The sequence below is a fragment of the Papio anubis genome, chromosome 7, assembly GCF_008728515.1.
Source record: "Papio anubis isolate 15944 chromosome 7, Panubis1.0, whole genome shotgun sequence".
Lineage (NCBI taxonomy): Eukaryota > Metazoa > Chordata > Mammalia > Primates > Cercopithecidae > Papio > Papio anubis.
The window spans coordinates 157,346,414-157,365,041 of NC_044982.1; the positions used below are offsets into that span (position 1 = coordinate 157,346,414).

General features: G+C 44.4%; 1 protein-coding gene across 9 annotated transcripts in view; it reads left to right on the forward strand.

Annotated features, from left to right (window-relative positions):
• The window catches only part of HERC2 (HECT and RLD domain containing E3 ubiquitin protein ligase 2), a 159,131-nt gene that overhangs the window by 63,495 nt on the left and 77,008 nt on the right, over nt 1-18,628 (forward strand). For all 9 annotated transcript variants that reach the window (XM_031668910.1, XM_031668906.1, XM_031668903.1 and 6 more), the window contains 11 exons: nt 1,645-1,787; nt 5,710-5,977; nt 6,078-6,214; nt 7,065-7,163; nt 10,178-10,346; nt 10,444-10,569; nt 12,691-12,799; nt 12,906-13,045; nt 16,934-17,124; nt 17,841-17,946; nt 18,029-18,120. In XM_031668910.1, coding sequence (XP_031524770.1) covers nt 1,645-1,787; nt 5,710-5,977; nt 6,078-6,214; nt 7,065-7,163; nt 10,178-10,346; nt 10,444-10,569; nt 12,691-12,799; nt 12,906-13,045; nt 16,934-17,124; nt 17,841-17,946; nt 18,029-18,120 — 1,580 coding nt within the window. The remainder of the gene's footprint in view (nt 1-1,644; nt 1,788-5,709; nt 5,978-6,077; nt 6,215-7,064; nt 7,164-10,177; nt 10,347-10,443; nt 10,570-12,690; nt 12,800-12,905; nt 13,046-16,933; nt 17,125-17,840; nt 17,947-18,028; nt 18,121-18,628) is intronic.

Genomic DNA, 18,628 nt, shown 5'->3' on the forward strand with positions numbered 1-18,628 from the left:
TGTTCTGTTCTGCGCTCAGCCCAGGGAGCAGTTACCGCAGACCTGAATCAGGATTTATCAAGGCTGCTTTGGGCCGAGCAGGGACTCCGGACAGAGCTAGATTGGCAAAACTGCTGTGCACCTGTTTCTGTACATTTTTATGGGAACACAGGCACACCACTTGTTCACACATCATCTCTGGCTGCTTTTGCTCTGCAGTGGCAGAGCTGAGGAGTTGGGACAGAAACTGTACAGCCCATCGGCCTAAACTATTTACTCTCTGGCCCTTTAAGAGAAAGATTTCCAGCCCCTGGTCTAGTTAGCCGAAATTGTCACTGAAGAAACCGGTACATGCAAATGCTGTGAGTGCCTCGATGAGTACCTAGATTGTGTGCAGTGGGCTTCAGGGCAGTGAATCTCCCTAGGACTGTGTCAAACAGAGTCCTAAAGGCTGCACCTAAAGCTACTCATAACAAAGAGCCATCTCCCTGAGCACATAACACATTTGGAATTGGGGTCACTTAATGATCTCAACAAGGCTTAGCTAAAAAAGCTACAGCTAGAAATATGCACGTGGGATGTGTCTGTGTCGGGGTTTGAAGCTGAGTGAACATGAAAGAGTGTGTAGGCCAGGCATGGTGGCTCACTCCTGTAATCCCAACACTTTGGGAGGCCAAGGCGGGTGGATCACCTGAGGTCAGGAGTTTGAGACCAGCCTGGCCAACATGGTGAAACCCCATCTGTACTAAAAATAGAAAAATTAGCCTGGCGTGGTGGTGTGTGCCTGTATTCCCAGCTACCGGGAAGGCTGATGCAGGAGAATTGCTTCAGCCAGGAGGCAGAGGTTGCAGTGAGCTGAGATTGTGCCACTGCACTCCAGTCTGGGCAACAGAGTGAGACTCCATCTCAAGAAAAAGAGAAAGAATCAGACCAAGTGCAGAAATCTGGAAAGGAGCATTTGTTGGCTCTAAGAGACAGATGCCCTAATGAAGGACAGACAGAGACCAAAAGCAGGCAGTGAAAGTGGTTTAGAGTCTAGTTCTTTTTTTTTTTGAGTTGGAGTTTCCCTCTGTTGCCAGGCTGGAGTGCAGTGGCGTGATCTCGGCTCACTGCAACCTCCAACTCCCTGGTTCAAGCAATTCTCCTGCCTCAGCCTTGCCAATAGCTGGGATTACAGGCACGCACCACAACGCCCAGCTAATATTTGTTTTTTTGAGATGGAGTCTCACTTTGTTGGCCAGGCTGGAGTGCAGTGGCGTGATCTCAGCTCACTGCAAGCTCCACCTCCCGGGTTCACGCCATTCTCCTGCCTCAGCCTCCCGAGTAGCTGGGACTACAGGTGCCCGCCACCACGCCTGGCTAATTTTTTGTATTTTTAGTAGAGACGGGGTTTCACCGTGTGAGCCAGGATGGTCTCAATCTCCTGGACCTCGTGATCCGCCTGCCTCGGCCTCCCAAAGTACTGGGATTACAGGTGTGAGCCACCGCGCCTGGCCTAGAGTCTAATTTTTGTTTGATGTCTGAACCTTGAAGATTTTGGTTTTCTATCACATAATGAGGCAGAAGTCATACCTGATTTAACATGCTCAATGCATTTTCTTTAACAGTAAAGTGGTGTTCACAGTTGAAAATACAATCTTACATATGTTTTGTTTTTAAATTCAGATGATGGAGCAGTGGCATCACCTGACCTTGGGGACATGTCTCCTGAAGGGCCACAGCCCCCCATGATCCTCTTGCAGCAGCTGCTGGCCTCAGCCACCCAGCCGTCTCCTGTGAAGGCCATATTTGATAAACAGGAACTTGAGGTACAGCCAGGCAGCCTTGACAGTTTTTAATCCACAGTACTAAATTGTGAACAATTTTTTTCTAGATGTATACTTTCTTAAGGATCTATTCTGAATTTTAAATGATAGTATGCAAATAATTCTAATGATGCATTAGGTTTTAACCATGTTTGTGCATAGTCTGCAGAAAATTATAATACTAAAGATGGAGAGGGTTGAAGTTTAACCTTATTTTGGATTTGTGTAAATCATTAAAAAATATTAACTAGATGCAGCATGTAATGCTCACATCTTCATGAAGGGATCTTTTTCCAGGAAGTAGAGTTACTCAAAGAGGCTCATCAGGACTCTGGCACCCGCTTGTTTGTTTCATTCACTCAGGAGCCTCTTTGGGTGTGCTCTGGTGCTGCCAGCCTCTCAGCTCTCCCCATGCTGTGGAGCAGGTGAGGGCAGTGGCGAGGCGCACGGTCAGGGCTATAGGCTGTTCCCGCAGAAGAGGCCACGTGATTGAGTGTAAGAGGGATGGGAGCTTTCATGGCTGGCAACATAGAGGATTAGAGATGTTCCAAAATCTTTCTTGCTGCGTAATACATTAAAAATCTGGATAAAATATCAAAGACAAAAATAAAACTGTCAGTATTCAGTTTGGCAGTCAGAAATTATCCTAACAGAAACCCTCAGCGAGCAGGGCCCTTCTCGAAGCAAGGGTCCAGGTGAGGCAGCCTCTGCCTTGGGCAGGTGGAAGCCCTCCCCCAGTCCTGGAATGAGCTGGAAAGATGGTGGGGGGTGCAAAGGGAGAAAACAAGAGACGAGTGTGGGCAGGAAGGGAGGAGGCTGGCCATGAGCTCTTCCGAACTCCAGCTGCTTCTCAGGTCTGGGAACCTCTGAGGTGAAGGCTCATTTCAAAGGGCCTGGTTGTGTTTCCAGCCTCCCTGGCAGAGATGAAGAGAAGACTTTATCTCAACTTTATCTCAACTTGCTGAGAGTTGAGAGCACGTGGGGTGGTGCACAGCCTGCGGTCATGCTGGGAGGTGCCGAACGTTAACACCTAGAAGGCCACGCAGCGTTGTCTTTCAGGAATTGCGAAGGACTGTCGTACCAAAAAGAGACCTTCCGCTGTTTTGTCTCCATGGATTCTGATGGAAAGTCGTTGTTCTTATTTCTTCTTTTGTATGAAATGTCTTTTTTCTCTGGTTGCTTTTCGTATTTTCTGTTATCTTTGGTTTTCTGCAGTTTCACTGAGCTGGGCTCATGTATGCCATGGTGGCCCACCCCACCCATCCCACCATCCTCCTTGAAATTTGCTTAAGCTGCTTGCATCTTTGGCTTGATTTTTGTTCCCTTACCAAATTTGGAAACTTTTGACTATTGTTTTTTCCCCCATCTTGCTCCTTTTGTTCTTTTCTGGAAATACTCTTATACATCTGTTATATTGTTAGTGAGTTCCTTTTAGGATTTTAATAGAAAGTCTTTTTTCTCATTGTTAGTAGCTTGGTTAGTTTGTCTTGATCTGTTTGAAAAGTCAAGATGCTTTGCTTTGTTGGGCCTAATCTGTTATGTCCATCCAAGAAATACTTTATTTTATATTTCTCACATCTCTTATTTCCATTTGACTCTCATTTAATAGTTTTATATCTCTTCTGACAGTTCCCATCTTCATCCCTTAAGTCTGGAGTCTCGCTCTGTCACCAGGCTGGAGTGCAGTGGCACGATCTCGGCTCACTGCAACGTCTGACTTCTGGGTTCAAGTGATTCTCCTGCCTCAGCCTCCTGAGTAGCTGGGACTACAGGTGCCCGCTACCACGCCCGGCTAATTTTTGTATATTTAGTAGAGATAGGGTTTCACCATGTTAGCCAGGCTGGTCTTGAACTCCTGACCTCGTGATCCACCCCACCTTGGCCTCCCAAAGTGCACAGGATTGGATTACAGGTGGCGAGAAACCACTAGTCATGTTTGGGGCGGAGTCTCCAGCTCTGTCGTCCAGGCTGGAGTGCAGTGGCGGGATCTCAGCTCACTGCAAGCTCTGCCTCCCAGGTTACATGACCCTCCCTGCCTCAGCCTCCCGAGTAGCTGGGACTGCAGAGCCTGCCACCTGCGCCCGACTAGTTTTGTATTTTTTTTAGTAAGAGATGGGACTTTCACCGTGTTGGCCAGGATGGTGCCGATCTCGACCGCCGTGATCAGCCGTCTTGGCCTCCCAAAGTGCTGGGATTACAGGCTTGAGCCACCGTGCCCGGCCTACTATACATTTTAAAACATATGATAGTTATGTTGAATTTCTTGTTTGCTAATTCTAATGTCTGCCCACCTGTTGGTGTGCTGCTCTTTGCAGTTTTTTTTTTTCCTTGATTATAGTCAGTTTTTGGTGGTGGTTCTTCACATATGTGAGAATTTTGATTTCATTCTGGACTCTTTGGACATTACATTGTATTGACTCTGAGTTCCTCCTCTGGCGAACGGGGAGTTTTATTCTCATAGGCAGTTCAGTACCTGGCACTCCTTGATCCTGAGGTGGCTTGGTGCTAGGGTTTCTGATAATTTTTTATATGCCCTTAGCCCTGGTTGTGAATCCTTAATTCTCAAGGATTTAGAATCTCTTCTGGGCTTCACTGGAAGCTCTGACATTCTCCTCCCTACCTCTAGTTGGTTGAGCTTGAGCCTCAGGTGCTGTCCTGGCCCTGGGCAGCCAGGGAGCCCCTGCAACCTTCCAGCAGTCCCTTTGTGCGGAGCCAGGCTCTTCAGAGGTGCTTCAGCTGAGATTCAGCTGTAGATAAGTGGGTAGTTCGTCCGAACATTTTGTGGTTTTCCCTCTGCGGTTTCTTTCTCAGGCAGGCTTTCCCTCGCATTCTGGTTGCTCTGGCAGGCTGGACCCCAGCCCCTGCAGTGCAGGAAGGTGCACTGTCTGTGGTTAAACGTGCATCTTGCCTGCAGGCTTCTCTGCGTCACAGGTTGTGCTCATTTTATTGCTGATTGCTTCAGCTATTCTCCAGTGCCCTCAAGCAGTTTTATAGAATATTTTATCCAGAGTTCATGATTATTATCAGCCAAGGGTTGGTCCAGTGCACCCTAACTCCCCATTATCAGAACCAGAACTCTTGGCTCAATCTGGCTCTGAATTTTAAACTTTTAGCATGAAAACTGTCACTTCCAAGTTACCCAGACTTCACTGCAGAACCCTAGTCTTTGATACTTCTGAGCACTGGGGGATTCCACAGTGTCCTCGGTTTCTTCCTGATTCCTTCCTCTCACATGGTCAGTTTAACAAAATAGCAAGTCAGTGCTATGAGAGCAGCTCGGGAGGGAGACCAGAGAGTTGCAGACAGATGGGGGAAGTGCTGTTTGCGTTGTCGGTGGGGAGTTCCCAGCTGCAGAGACGCAGTTTAGATGTTCACTGATTCATTGCAGTGTGTTTCCCAACTAATACTCTTTTATTTCTCTTATTTTGTAATACGTTGTTTAACCTCACTGTGGTTATTTAACCCTTGAATAGTTGGGGGTTGGTTTAATGGTACATGAGAGTCCTGTGTCATTTCTGGCCTGTCTAAAACACAGGTGCCTGTGGTCACCACCGTGCCCAGTTAAGGCGGGGGGAATGCCTTTCTCCCTGCTCCCATCTCAAGCCCCTGTGACTGCTCGCTTAGGGCTGTGATGACATTTTCCTTAATGGACATTGATACTTGGCTAATTTAGTAGGCTCTCTGTCTGCTGAAACAGGAAAGTTATTTTACCACCAAGTATTTTCTCTGCATTAAACTGCGAAACTTGGCTTTGTCATTTTCTAACATGTTTTAGGAACTCACTGAAAAACGCACATGTGAATGTGGGCTTTCTAGACTTGCATACCGCAGTTCACAATAGAAGGCCATCACCCCCGTGTTCCTAGACTGTGTAAGCTAGCCGAGGGCACTTCCCAAACCTCCCAGGACCCTCTTGTCTGCCTAGGCTGCCGCACTGGCTGTGTGCCAGTGCTTGGCTGTGGAGTCCACTCACCCTTCGAGCCCAGGATTTGAAGACTGCAGCTCCAGTGAGGCCACCACGCCTGTCGCCGTGCAGCACATCCGCCCGGCCAGAGTGAAGAGGCGCAAGCAGTCTCCCGTTCCCGCCCTGCCCATTGTGGTGCAGCTCATGGAGATGGGATTTCCCAGAAGGAACATCGAGTTTGCGCTGAAGTCTCTCACCGGTGCTTCCGGGAATGCATCCGGCTTGCCTGGTACTTCATTTTCCTGGCCTCTGCTTGCGTGTGTGTGGGTTCCTGCTTCAGGACTATTGGTTCACAGTAGCCTGTGGTGGGCTGTGTGTGCTTCTCTTAGGTGTGGAAGCCTTGGTCGGGTGGCTGCTGGACCACTCCGACGTCCAGGTCACGGAGCTCTCGGATGCAGACACAGTGTCCGACGAGTATTCTGATGAGGAGGTGGTGGAGGACATGGACGATGCTGCCTACTCCATGGTCAGTGCCTCCTGTGTGACCGCCTGCACCTGGGCCGCTGTCTGTCTCGTGCTCTGACAATCTTACACCTTGGCTTTCTCTGTCTCTTGAAAGAACTAACTGTACCTACTGTGGACTGTTTCATAAAACCAACTTATGGTATTGCCGGGCACAGGACAAAGCTGTGTTTCACTCTTGAAGACGTGATTGGGTTTCTATATCATAATTACTTTTAGCTTTAGAACAGACCCTTGTTCAAACATCTAATGATCTTCAGTAGCCATTAGAACATATTTTATTAAAATACCATGTTTTGACACATCAGTTTCTGACCCGAGTAAATTGTTCATAGGATTAATTTGGAAGTGCCTTGGAAATTTTGTATACTTGTAGCTTTTGAGATCCATTTCTGCCTTCTACTATGCTACTAAGTATTAGTTTTGAGGATGGGAGTCTTGTTTGGTTACCCAGGGTTGAGAGTACAGTGGCCAGATCTTGGCTCACTGCAAGCCCACCTGGTTCACGCTTATTCCTTTGCCTCAGCCTCCCAAGCAGCTGGGACTACAGGTGCTCGCCACCTCACCCGCTAGTTTTTTGTATTTTTAGTTGTAGACGCTCACCGTGTTAGCCAGGATGGTCTCTGACCTCCTGACTCTTGATCCTACATCTCTCCCAAAGTGCTGCTGGGATTACAGGCTTGAGCCACGCTACTCGCCTATTAGTCTTTTTTAAATGAAGATCTTTATAGGGAAAATAAAGGATTTCATCCTCTACTTTTTAATATTTTAGATTTCACAGACTTATTTCTTTTTGAGTAGGTTTATCGAGTTGTCCTTTTTTTTTTTTCTTTGAATGTATTTATCTCTTGTAGTCTACTGGTGCTGTTGTGACGGAGAGCCAGACCTACAAAAAACGAGCTGATTTCTTGAGTAATGATGATTATGCTGTATATGTGAGAGAGAATATTCAGGTGAGTAATCGTCTTAAGCTGGAGCCTCAATCCGTTTTTCATTCAGCAGATATTTGAGTACGTCCTATATGCCAAACATCAGTGGACAGAGGTCCCTGCCCTCAGGGAACTTGCTTTCTGGTGCTAGAAGACATACCTCACCAGTGAGCTCATGACAGGCTAGAAGGTGCTGTGTACCCTGGAATGAGAAAGAGCAGACCACAGTAAAGGGGTGGGAGTGGGGGCACATTGCAGGGATGGGGGGCTACAATGAGAAAGTGAGATGGGTGCAAAGCCTGCAGGGTGTGAAGGGTGGCTCAGCAGGACGGGTGGCACCCAGACAGAGGCTGCTGTGGCTGCCCCAGAGTAGTCAGAGGACAGAGGGGCAGATGATGGGCTCGGGGGAAGCCAGAGAGCACAAGTGACCTGTCCACGGTGGACATGGCGCAGAGATGGCGGTTTTCTGCTAGCCCCGCTTGTGACACTTCCTACATACCTTTCCTTGTTTTTCTTATGTAATTCTTATTGCCATCAAACTTTAAAAATCTAATTATGTTTTATATAGTCCGTTATCTACTTTAAATCATTTCTTGTCCTAATTCTCTTGTTTTAGTATGTTTTAGAGAAAATCCCCCAAATCACCTCATTTCACCTGTATATATGTCAGTATGTATCCCTAATGAAGAATCTTAACATGATGACATTTCTGTTTACCAACATTACCTAACAAAAGAAATAATACTTCCTTAATATCATCTCATACCTAATGCTTGCTTGTAGTTTTCCAGTTTTCTCAGAAATGGCTTTAATGGTTAGTTTTTGAACTTGGATACAGCCAAGATTGTATGCCTTATCTGCATTTGGTTGGTGGATCTTTGAAGTCTATTTCAACCTAGAGTGGTTCCTCCTTGTCTTAGCTCAGTCTGCTGTAACACAGTACCGTAGACCTGGCGGCTTCAACAGCGGATACTTACTTTTCATGGTTCTGGAGGCTGGAAATCCAAGATCAAGGTGCCGGCTTGGCTGGTTTCTGGTGATGGCCCTCTTCCTGGCTTGTAGGTGGCTACCTTTTTTTTTTTTTTTTTTGAGATGGAGTCTTGCTCTGTCGCCCAGGCTAGAGTGCAGTGGTGCGATCTCCACTTACTGCAACCTCCACCTCCCGGGTTCACGCCTTTCTCCTGCCTCAGCCTCCCGAGTAGCACGCCCGGCTAATTTTTTTGTATTTTTAGAAGAGAAGGGATTTCACCATGTTAGCCAGGATGGTCTTGATCTCCTGACCTTGTGATCCACCTGGTCAGGTGGCTGCCTTCTTGCTGTGTCCTCCTGTGGATGTGGGGCTGGGGATGTGGGGAGCTGGAGCTAACAGGGGAGGACTGGTGTCTGTTGTTTTTTTTTTTTTTTTTTGAAATGAAGTATTGCTCTTGTTGCCTAGGCTGGAGCACAGTGACACGATCTTGGCTCACTGCAACCTCTGCCTCCTGGGTTCAAGCGATTCTCCTGCCTCAGCCTCCCGGGTAGCTGAGATTACAGGCATGTACCACCACGCCTGGTTAATTTTATATTTTTAGTAGAGACGAGGTTTCTCCATGTTGGTCAGGCTGGTCTCGAACTCCTGACCTCAGGTTATCTGCCCGCCTTGGCCTCCCAAAGTGCTGGGATTACAGGCGTGAGCCACCGCGCCCGGCCTGGAGTCTCTTATAAAGACCCTAATCCTGTTGGGTCAGATCCCCACTCTTAGGACCTGATTTTACCTTAATGACCTCCTTAGAGGCCCTGTCTCCTAATACAGCCACATTAGGAGTTGGGACTTCATGAATTTTGCAGGGGACGCAAACATTCATTTCATAGTAACCCTCCTTCTCCCTTCCTCTGCTTTCATGCTGTTTATTTGTGGGTGAGACTATGTCTTCCGAATGTCTTATAGTTTGGATTGGGTGGGGGCTTCCTTGTGGTGTTGGCTAACATCTTCTTCTCTCCCTGTTTCTCCAATACAGTAGGAGTTAGGGTTGGAGGGTGGTTGGACCAGGCTGAATCTCAGGCAGGAAGCTTCATAGGCATGTACTCCCTCCTGCCCCTTCTCAACAGGCAAACAGGTTTGGGTGGGTGAGGTCTTGTCAGCCTGCTCCTTCCTTGATGACATTCTGTATTAATTGTCCGTCTCATAGCTCCAGTAGGCATTAGTGTCATCACCTAGACCTATCATTAGGGGCTGCACCATAGTGATTTTCTAACTTCATCTTTTCTGAGTTCGTTAGCTGGAATTCTCTTCTGGGAAAAAAAGCTTTGTTATTAATCTTGGTTACTCTTGATAATACAGGGAGACTTTATCAGTTTTCAGAATGATACATTGGTGTTCTGCTATGTATAAAGATGACCAGCAAGCTTTGTTTTCCTTATTATCATGATGACCAATCCATTGGCTTTTAGGGAGTGATGTTTCCACTGTTACGTTTTTGATGATCAGAGGATGCTTTTGAGTGAACCTGGTAATCTTTGAAAGCTCTCTTGCTTTATGACACAAGTTGATCCAGGCTCTTCCTATATATTTCCTGCCTGAGACACAAAGCCAGCCAGTTTTTTAAAGAATTTCTGTTCACTTTAGCATTAAATAATACTTAAAACGCACTCTGGGTGCTAGATGAAATTCTTCTTTTTTTGGAGCTGGAATCTCACTTTGTCACTCAGGCTGGAGTACAGTGGTGTGCTCTTGGCTCATTGTAACCTCCACCTTCCAGGCTCAAGCAATCCTCTCAACTCAGTCTTCCAAGTAGCTAGGACCACAGGCATGCGCCACCACGCCCGGCTAATTTTTGTAGTTTTGGTGGAGATGGCGTTTCACCATGTTGCCCAGGTTTGTCTCAAACTCCTGAGCTCAAGCGATCCTCCTGCCTCAGCCTCCCAAAGTGCTAGGATTACAGATGTGAGCCACCGTGCCCAATCAAAATTCTGTATTAATAATAGAGTAATACCACTTATCATGACTCATTTCACCTGTGTACAGATGGACTGGATGTCCAATTTCATTTTAATTCTAGGTGGGAATGATGGTTAGATGCTGCCGAGCGTATGAAGAAGTATGTGAAGGCGATGTTGGCAAAGTCATCAAGCTGGACAGAGATGGATTGCATGATCTCAATGTGCAGTGTGACTGGCAGCAGAAAGGGGGTACTTACTGGGTTAGGTACATTCATGTGGAACTTATAGGTGAGCACATTCTTTGTTCAGTACTTTTGCTTTTTGTTAGAGACAGAAGTCCCATAAATGAATGCTGATCATAATGATTTGTTACTGAAATCTGTAGGCTATCCTCCACCAAGTTCTTCTTCTCACATCAAGATTGGCGATAAAGTGCGGGTCAAAGCCTCTGTGGCCACACCGAAATACAAGTGGGGATCTGTGACTCACCAGAGTGTGGGCGTTGTGAAAGGTAATATTATCTGGGTAATAAAATTCCTGATGTTAACTTTTCATTAACGCATGTGTACTCAGTATTTCTTTTTGTGTAAGCACACAAAAAAGAAAACAAGTGTGAAGAAAGAGAGAGAGTGTTTTTGCTTGTCAGTGCTTTCTGCCAAAGGCTACAGAGGAACTCACCTACAGTGAAACAGTCAGATTTATTAATATTAACTCATTGCAGTGCAGGAGAACACACACCTTGGGGAATGGGTGTCTCCATCAGAGGGAGTAAGCGAGGACTAATGAAGTTGATGTTGGGTATTTGGGGGAGGGGTTGAAGAAGCAGGGGTAATTCTAAGACAGGGCGTCTTAATAAATTTCCCTAGCAGGCAGAAAGAATGGAGCCATGCTAAAGTCATGATTGGTAAGGAAGCAGTCATTCATATCACCAGATAGGGGACTGTGTGGTGGTTTGTGGTTGTTTGTGGTTTGGATTAGAATCGACTTTAATCATACACGGTTAAGGAGGGGTTTTGGTTGTGCCTTGATCCATCAGTCACAGAGTGTCCTTATCTGATGCTGGTGTTCTGTAAACCTGTCCTGTCAGTTGTTCTGTGAAATGGCCTAACGCTGACATTAACAGGCCAGCTCCTGACTGTCAGGACTGCTTTTCCTTTCTCCCCCGCTGACCAGGCTGGAGTGCAGTGGGGCCATCTTGGCTCACTGCAACCTCCGCCCCCGGGTTTAAGCAATTCTCCGGTCTCAGGCTCCAGAGTAGCTGGGATTACAGGTGCCCACCACCATGCCTGGCTGATTTTTGTATTTTTAGTAGAGACAGGGTTTCACCGTGTTGGGCAGGCTGGTCTCAGACTCCTTACCTATTGATCCGCCCATCTCAGTCTCCCAAAGTGTTGGGATTACAGGTGTGAGCCACCACGCCTGGCTCTCTTTTTCATGCTATATAAAAATTTAGGACTGAATTTAAGACATGGAGATGTGCTAATGATGGGAATTAGGAACTGGAAACAATTCTCAGATTATATTTAATATGATACTATTGAGATTCCAAATCAAATCCGTGGCACACTTTGAAAGGTATACTATGTCCGTTTTAACAGTTGCATGAGAAATAAGTATGTGTATAGTTTTATAAACTCTTGGTGCCATAAAGAGATTGTTCGTTTGAACCTTGTGGAAAGCTCTCTTTTCATCAAATCGCTTAGAAAATGGCCACAATTGGTGGTGGTTCCCCAGTGGTGAGAGGTTCTTAGAGCTTCTCATGTTACATAAGAACAAATGGATTATTTAATATTTTACTTTAAACATTGTTCTTTGCTTAAGAGATTGTTAAAGTATTTGCAAATCAAAACAAGACAAATTTTAAAAATAAGAATTTGGGGCCGGGCGCGGTGGCTCAAGCCTGTAATCCCAGCACTTTGGGAGGCCGAGACGGGCGGATCACGAGGTCAGGAGATCGAGACCATCCTGGCTGACACGGTGAAACCCCGTCTCTACTAAAAAAATACAAAAAACTAGCCGGGCGAGGTGGCGGGCGCCTGTAGTCCCAGCTACTCGGGAGGCTGAGGCAGGAGAATGGCGTGAACCCGGGAGGCGGAGCTTGCAGTGAGCTGAGATCCGGCCACTGCACTCCAGCCTGGGCGACAGAGCGAGACTCCGTCTGAAAAAAAAAAAAAAAAAGAATTTGGTTTCTTTGTTTTGAGTGACACATTGCTCTTACCAAAGGACAAAATAAGTCTTTATTAATGTGGTTTTTATTCCCTGAGATACTAAAGGTGGTATAGGGAATTGTTGACTTGGTGGAATTAAAAACCAAAACGTCCTGTTTTAAACCTAATACAAAAGTAAAGAATGTAGTTTACAATGAACCTCCATGTGCTCATTACCTGGCTTTGACAATCGTCACCTCACGGCCAAAATTATTCATGCTCCCTTCTTGGGATTATTTTGAAACCAGTCGCTGACATCATGTATTATTTCATCCATAAGTATTTTAGTGCCTATCTCTAAAAGATACACTCTCTGTAAAAAACAAATTACTACAATGTAGTGTGACATGGCTAGGTGCAGTTTCAGGTTCAGGTTTTTATTGGTGAAGAGGAAGATGGATCAGGTGATTTCTGTTCTGTCCTAGCTTTCAGTGCCAATGGAAAAGATATCATTGTCGACTTTCCCCAGCAGTCTCACTGGACTGGGTTGCTGTCAGAAATGGAGTTGGTCCCCAGTATTCATCCTGGGGTTACGTGAGTTGCTTTTGTGATTGCTAGATTTGCTTTGGGACGAATGGTTTTCTGTTGAATTAAGTTTAATAAATGACCTTTCTTAACTCCGTTGCTGTTTTACAAATAGGTGTGATGGATGTCAGATGTTTCCTATCAATGGATCCAGATTCAAATGCAGAAACTGTGATGACTTTGATTTTTGTGAAACGTGTTTCAAGACCAAAAAACACAATACCAGGCACACATTTGGCAGAATAAATGAACCAGGTATGGCAGAATGTTTATATTCTCTCTTCCACCGAATATTAATGAAGTTCTTACTGTGGACCACAGGGTATTGGAATTTGTTATTTTAAGGTTCCTGTGTATTCGGTGAACTCTGTACAGTGAGTACAGTGAAGCGGAAGTGACAGTCGTACCCACTGATGACTGGCTGGCTTTTCAAAAAAAATCAAGACGGTGTATCGGGGAAGAAATAGAATAACTAGGCTTATTTGCTTGTATTTCCATTTAAAAACGTGAAAAGAATCTCAAGAAACTAGTCACTGTTTAGTTGCATGGCATGTGGAATTGGTTAGATGGAGAGTGAGTTTTTAAATTTATATGCCTTTTATTATATTTTTCATTGTGGCAAAATATATATAACTTAAAATTAGCCATTTAAGCATTTTCGAAGTTTATAATTCGGGGTATTAAGTACCTTAAGTACAGTGTTGCACAACCATCACAGCTGTCTATTACCAAAACTTTTCACCACTCCGATGAAAAACTCTGTACCCAGTAAGCAATTTAACTGCCCTACTTCCCCCTACCCCACCCCTGGTAACCTTGAATCTGACTTTGGTCTCTGTGAATATGACCACTCCAGACACCTCATCTAGACGGAACCATATAAGATTTATCCTTTTGGGTTTAGCCTCATGTCTTCAAGCTTCATCCATATTGTAGCATGTGTCAGAACATTCTCCTTTTTAGTGGCTGAGTAATATTCCACTGTATGCATATATCACTTTTTTTCTTTGTGAGACAGAGTCTCACTCTGTTGCCCAGGCTGGAGTGCAGTGGCGTGATCCTGGCTCACTGTAACCGCCACCTCCCGGGTTCAAGCGATTCTCCTGTCTCAGCCTCCTAAGTAGCTGGGATTACAGGCCTGTGCCACCAAGCTCAGCTAAGTTTTGTATTTTTTTTTAATTATTATGTTTTTGAGACAGAGTCTCACTCTGTCTATAAGGAGTGTATATGTTATATACATTTTTAGTTTTAGTAGTTACTCAAGATACAAATTATAACATCTATTTTTGACTCATTTAAATCTATTATTATTTAGTATATTCTCCTCCTAAACAATACAAAGACCTTAGTTCTCTTTAACATCATTTATCTTCATTCTGATTTATATGTTCTTAACATATTTAACATTTTTTTCTTCTTTTTTTTGAGACGGAGTCTCACTCTGTTGCCCAGGCTGGAGTGCAGTGGCACGATCCTGGCTCGCTGCAACTGCCATCTCCCCAGTTCAAGCGATTCTCCTGCCTCAGCCTCCCAAGTAGCTGGGACTACAGGCTCCTGCCACCATGCCTGGCTAATTTTTATATTTTTAGTAGAGGTGAGATTTCACCGTGTTGGCCCGGCTGGTCTTGAACTCCTGACCTCATGTGATCCGCCCAACCACTTTGGCCTCCCAAAGTGCTGGGGTTATGTGCATGAGCCACCGCATCCAGTTAAAATTTTACACCTTTTATACAAATACACAGCTAACAGAACTATGGAAGACATTCTTTTAGGCGCACAGAAAATGTTCATAAAATGTCAAAGGATCAGCTGGGCACAGTGGCTCACGTCACCCAAGCTGGTGTGCAGTGCTGCAATCTCGGCTCACTGCAAGCTCCACCTCCCGGGTTCACGCCATTCTCCTGCCTCAGCCTCCCGAGTAGCTGGGACTACAGGTACCCGCCACCACGCCTGGCTAATTTTTTGTATTTTTAGTAGAGACGGGGTTTCACCGTGTTAGCCAGGATGGTCTCGATCTCCCGACCTCATGACCCACTCCTGTAATCCCAGCACTTTGGGAGGCCGAGGCAGGCGGATCATGAGGTCCTGGCGTTAACCCGGGAGGCGGAGCTTGCAGTGAGCCGAGATCGCAACACTGCACGCCAGCCTGGGTGACAGAGGGAGACTCCATCTCAAAAAAAAATTAAAATTAAAATTAAAAAAGTCAAAGGATCGAACAATACATGCAGGGCATGTGATGATTTTTATGTAGTCAATATTCATTTAGATTTTTCTGCATACTTTGTAATTTCTCTCCACTTTTTTCTTCCTTTTTAATTTTCCATCTATACTGTTTTTCTCCTGCCTGAAAATACCCCTTAATATTTTTAAAAATGTGTCTTTGTTGGTTACAAATTATGTATTTTTGTATGTCTGAAAATGTATTTCTTTATTATTGAAAAGTCTTTTTGCTAGGTGTTTTCTTTCAGCACTTTAAAAATACTATTCCACTGCAATTTGGTTAATATTGTTTCCCCTGAAGTTGGCTGGTAGTCTAATTGTGATTCATTAAAGCGCATCAATCTTTTGATTTTTCCTTCGTCTGCTTTTGAGAGGGTCTTTTTGTTTTCATCTTGCACAGGTTTTACATGTGCATGGAGATGTTTATCTTTCTTGAGGTTGGTGGGGCTTCTGGGGCATGACATCTTTTGTCTGTTTCGGAAAATTCTGTCTTTCAGTATTTCTTCACATGTTGCCTCTGCTCTATTCTCTTTTCTGTCTTTTTGCGGGGGGACTCTTCTTTCACTTGTGTTAGGCCTAACCTCTGTCCTGCAAATCTTTTACCTACTTGTTATGTTTTCTAAACTTTTGCCCCTCAGTTCTTCATTCCAGATATTTTTACTTTCTCTTCAGCTGAGTTCAATGTGTTCTTAACTTACTCATTAAGTTCTTAATTTTAATTATTGGATTTATCAGTTCTAGTCTATTTTATTTTCAGTAGTTTTTGGTTCTGTGCTGAAATATTATCTTTTTGGACACAGTAAGCATAGTTATTATATTAAAGTCTGTGTCTTCTAACTCCAATATATGGAGCCCTTGTGGGTCTGTTTCTATCCTATCATTTCTGGTAATTTTTAGTCACGTTTTCTTGCCTCTACATGTGTCATTACGCACTGCACATTGTATTTAAAAAATTATTTCTTGACTCAATTTGAGGCTAATGTTATTCTCCAAGGAATGGAGGAGAGAAGGTTGTTCTGTGAGATACTTGGTAAAGGTTAGTGACTATCTGGGCTCATCTTAATCAGCATTCATTGATTGAGGTGATTTTATGCGTGAGCTGCAATCTGTTGAGGAAAAAAAAAAAGGAAACCCAAAGACCCTTCATAGTTCACCCTGACTTTTGGGGAGTTTTCTGTTGGGGTTCCAAGGGTGAGTTGCATTTCTGTGGCATCCTCAGCCTTTCTGGTCTTTCTGGACCCCATTCCTTTCCCTTCTCTTTACGAAGCTATTGAAATGCGACGTGCCCCCTCGGACTTTGCTTGGAACCTGGGGATGCCATCAGGGAACAGCAGCCTCTGATCCATGGTGTGCATCATCTTGACACCTCCATTTGCCTCGAGTCTTCTGGTGGTTCTGACCTTGTAATTCTTTATTATCTCATGAATTCTGATAGTCTGAAGAGGATTTATTTATTTTTGAGTGTTTTGTCTGGCTTTAGTAGTTGTCCTCGATGGGGAATGCCAGTTGAATTCCAGATTTGCCAACTAATGAAAGTGGAAGCACTTTACAATTTATTTTTTGCCTTGTATTTATAAAAGCATTTTTAATAAGAATGGTTTTTGTGAGTGCTGTTATTGAACTTTTCCCACAGCTTATTTGTATCCTGTTTGTTTGGAAATATATTAATCTGCTGTTGTTTCCTGGGAGGTTTTAGTAGAATAAATCATACCATTATGTGGACTTCATCTCATAAATTGGTGTAATATGTCTTGACTAGGGAAGCCATTTGTGGCATTTATTAGCTCCTTTCAGTTTGAAACTTTCTATTTTTCTTTTAGAAAGAAGCTCCTCACTATGTAATATTCTTGACCGCCTGATCATGATGTTTCTTTCTCCCCAGTTCAGCAAGGGTTAATTCTCTCTTTGACCATCATGAAATAGGTCAGTCTGCGGTATTTTGTGGCCGTTCTGGAAAACAGCTGAAGCGTTGCCACAGCAGCCAGCCAGGCATGCTGCTGGACAGCTGGTCCCGCATGGTGAAGAGCCTGAACGTGTCGTCCTCCGTGAACCAGGCATCCCGTCTCATTGACGGCAGCGAGCCCTGCTGGCAGTCATCAGGGTCGCAAGGAAAGGTAGCGTGTGATAGGGCACAGCCGCGGGCACTTTCACACGGGTGGTTTTGCCTTGTACATTTTCAAAATGAACTTTGAGCAGCCTGCAAAGTTTTGCTGATAGCACCTGTCAGTACTCAGTTTATATTTTAATTTATAAGTTATTTCAAAATTACAGAGTTAAATACCATCCAAGTTTATTGTCAGAGGTTTTAAACAATATGAGTGGTAGATTTTATCTAACTGACTACTCGATAGAGGATGTGGTCGGGCTTTTTTTCCTCCTCTCCCGCATAAAATGTATGAATTCAGATTTGCTTCTCGTTAGAAGTTTTTCTAGTATAGTCTAGCAAATTTGTGTTGCACATCGGAGTGCTGTTGTGATTACACCAACCCATGGGGGCACCTCGTGGGCACACAGGTCAGACTTGAGGACAGGGCCTTTCTCCATCTCGACTCTAGTGTTTTCTGCCACTCACTTGGTGGGTAAAAGGACCACCCTAGGCCAGGAGTGTATAGATACATTGTTTCTGGGGCTTAGAGTGAGACTTTTCTCTAATGATCAAAGAATGAGGTAGAATATTGTTGTTGCTGCTAGGGTGAGGGAAAATTCTCTCTTACGCCACATTTTATATTGAAAAAGTCTCATGTAGATTCAAGCTTCAATGATACTATTGTAGTAGCTAAAATATAGCTGAATTTTGCTAACTGAAAATGTGATTTTTGTTTTTCTAAAGCACTGGATTCGTTTGGAGATTTTCCCAGATGTTCTTGTTCATAGGTTAAAAATGATCGTAGATCCTGCTGACAGTAGCTACATGCCGTCCCTGGTGGTAGTGTCAGGTAATTCAGTTAGTTTACCTAAAAAGAAGTACCTTCTATAATAAAAACGCCTTTGTTTGATTCTTTACCCATTTTTTCCTAGGTGGAAATTCCCTGAATAACCTTATTGAACTAAAGACAATCAATATTAACCCTTCTGACACCGCAGTGCCCCTTCTGAATGACTGCACAGAGGTAAGTAGCTGTGGTGGTGTTCCATTTGGATGATTTGCAAGTGACACGGGAGGTGACTTGGCCATTTCGGTGCTAGCATTGAGCCCAGTTTTCCCCCCTTTAAATAATTAGTTTTATCTGTTTTAAATTTTGACACTTTAAAAGATACAACTTATTTCACACAACTTGAATTTGCTGCTTATCAAATCAACTTGAAAAGGAAACAAAATAAATTTCATTCTCACTTTATTTGGTAGCAAAGGTATGCTTGGTAAGTGCTCCTAGCAGAAGTTGTCATCAGGCATTTCAGGTTGCTGTTTGCATCTGAACACTTTGGTTTTCATGAAAAATCTCTGAGTTTCTGGTGGTTTTCCTGACCACATGTGTGTTTTCATGAAAAATCTCTGAGTTCCTGGCGGTTTTCCTGACCACACGTGTGACGCTGAAGTTGTCATCAGGCATTTCAGGTTGCTGTTTGCATCTGAACACTTTGGTTTTCATGAAAAATCTCTGAGTTTCTGGCGGTTTT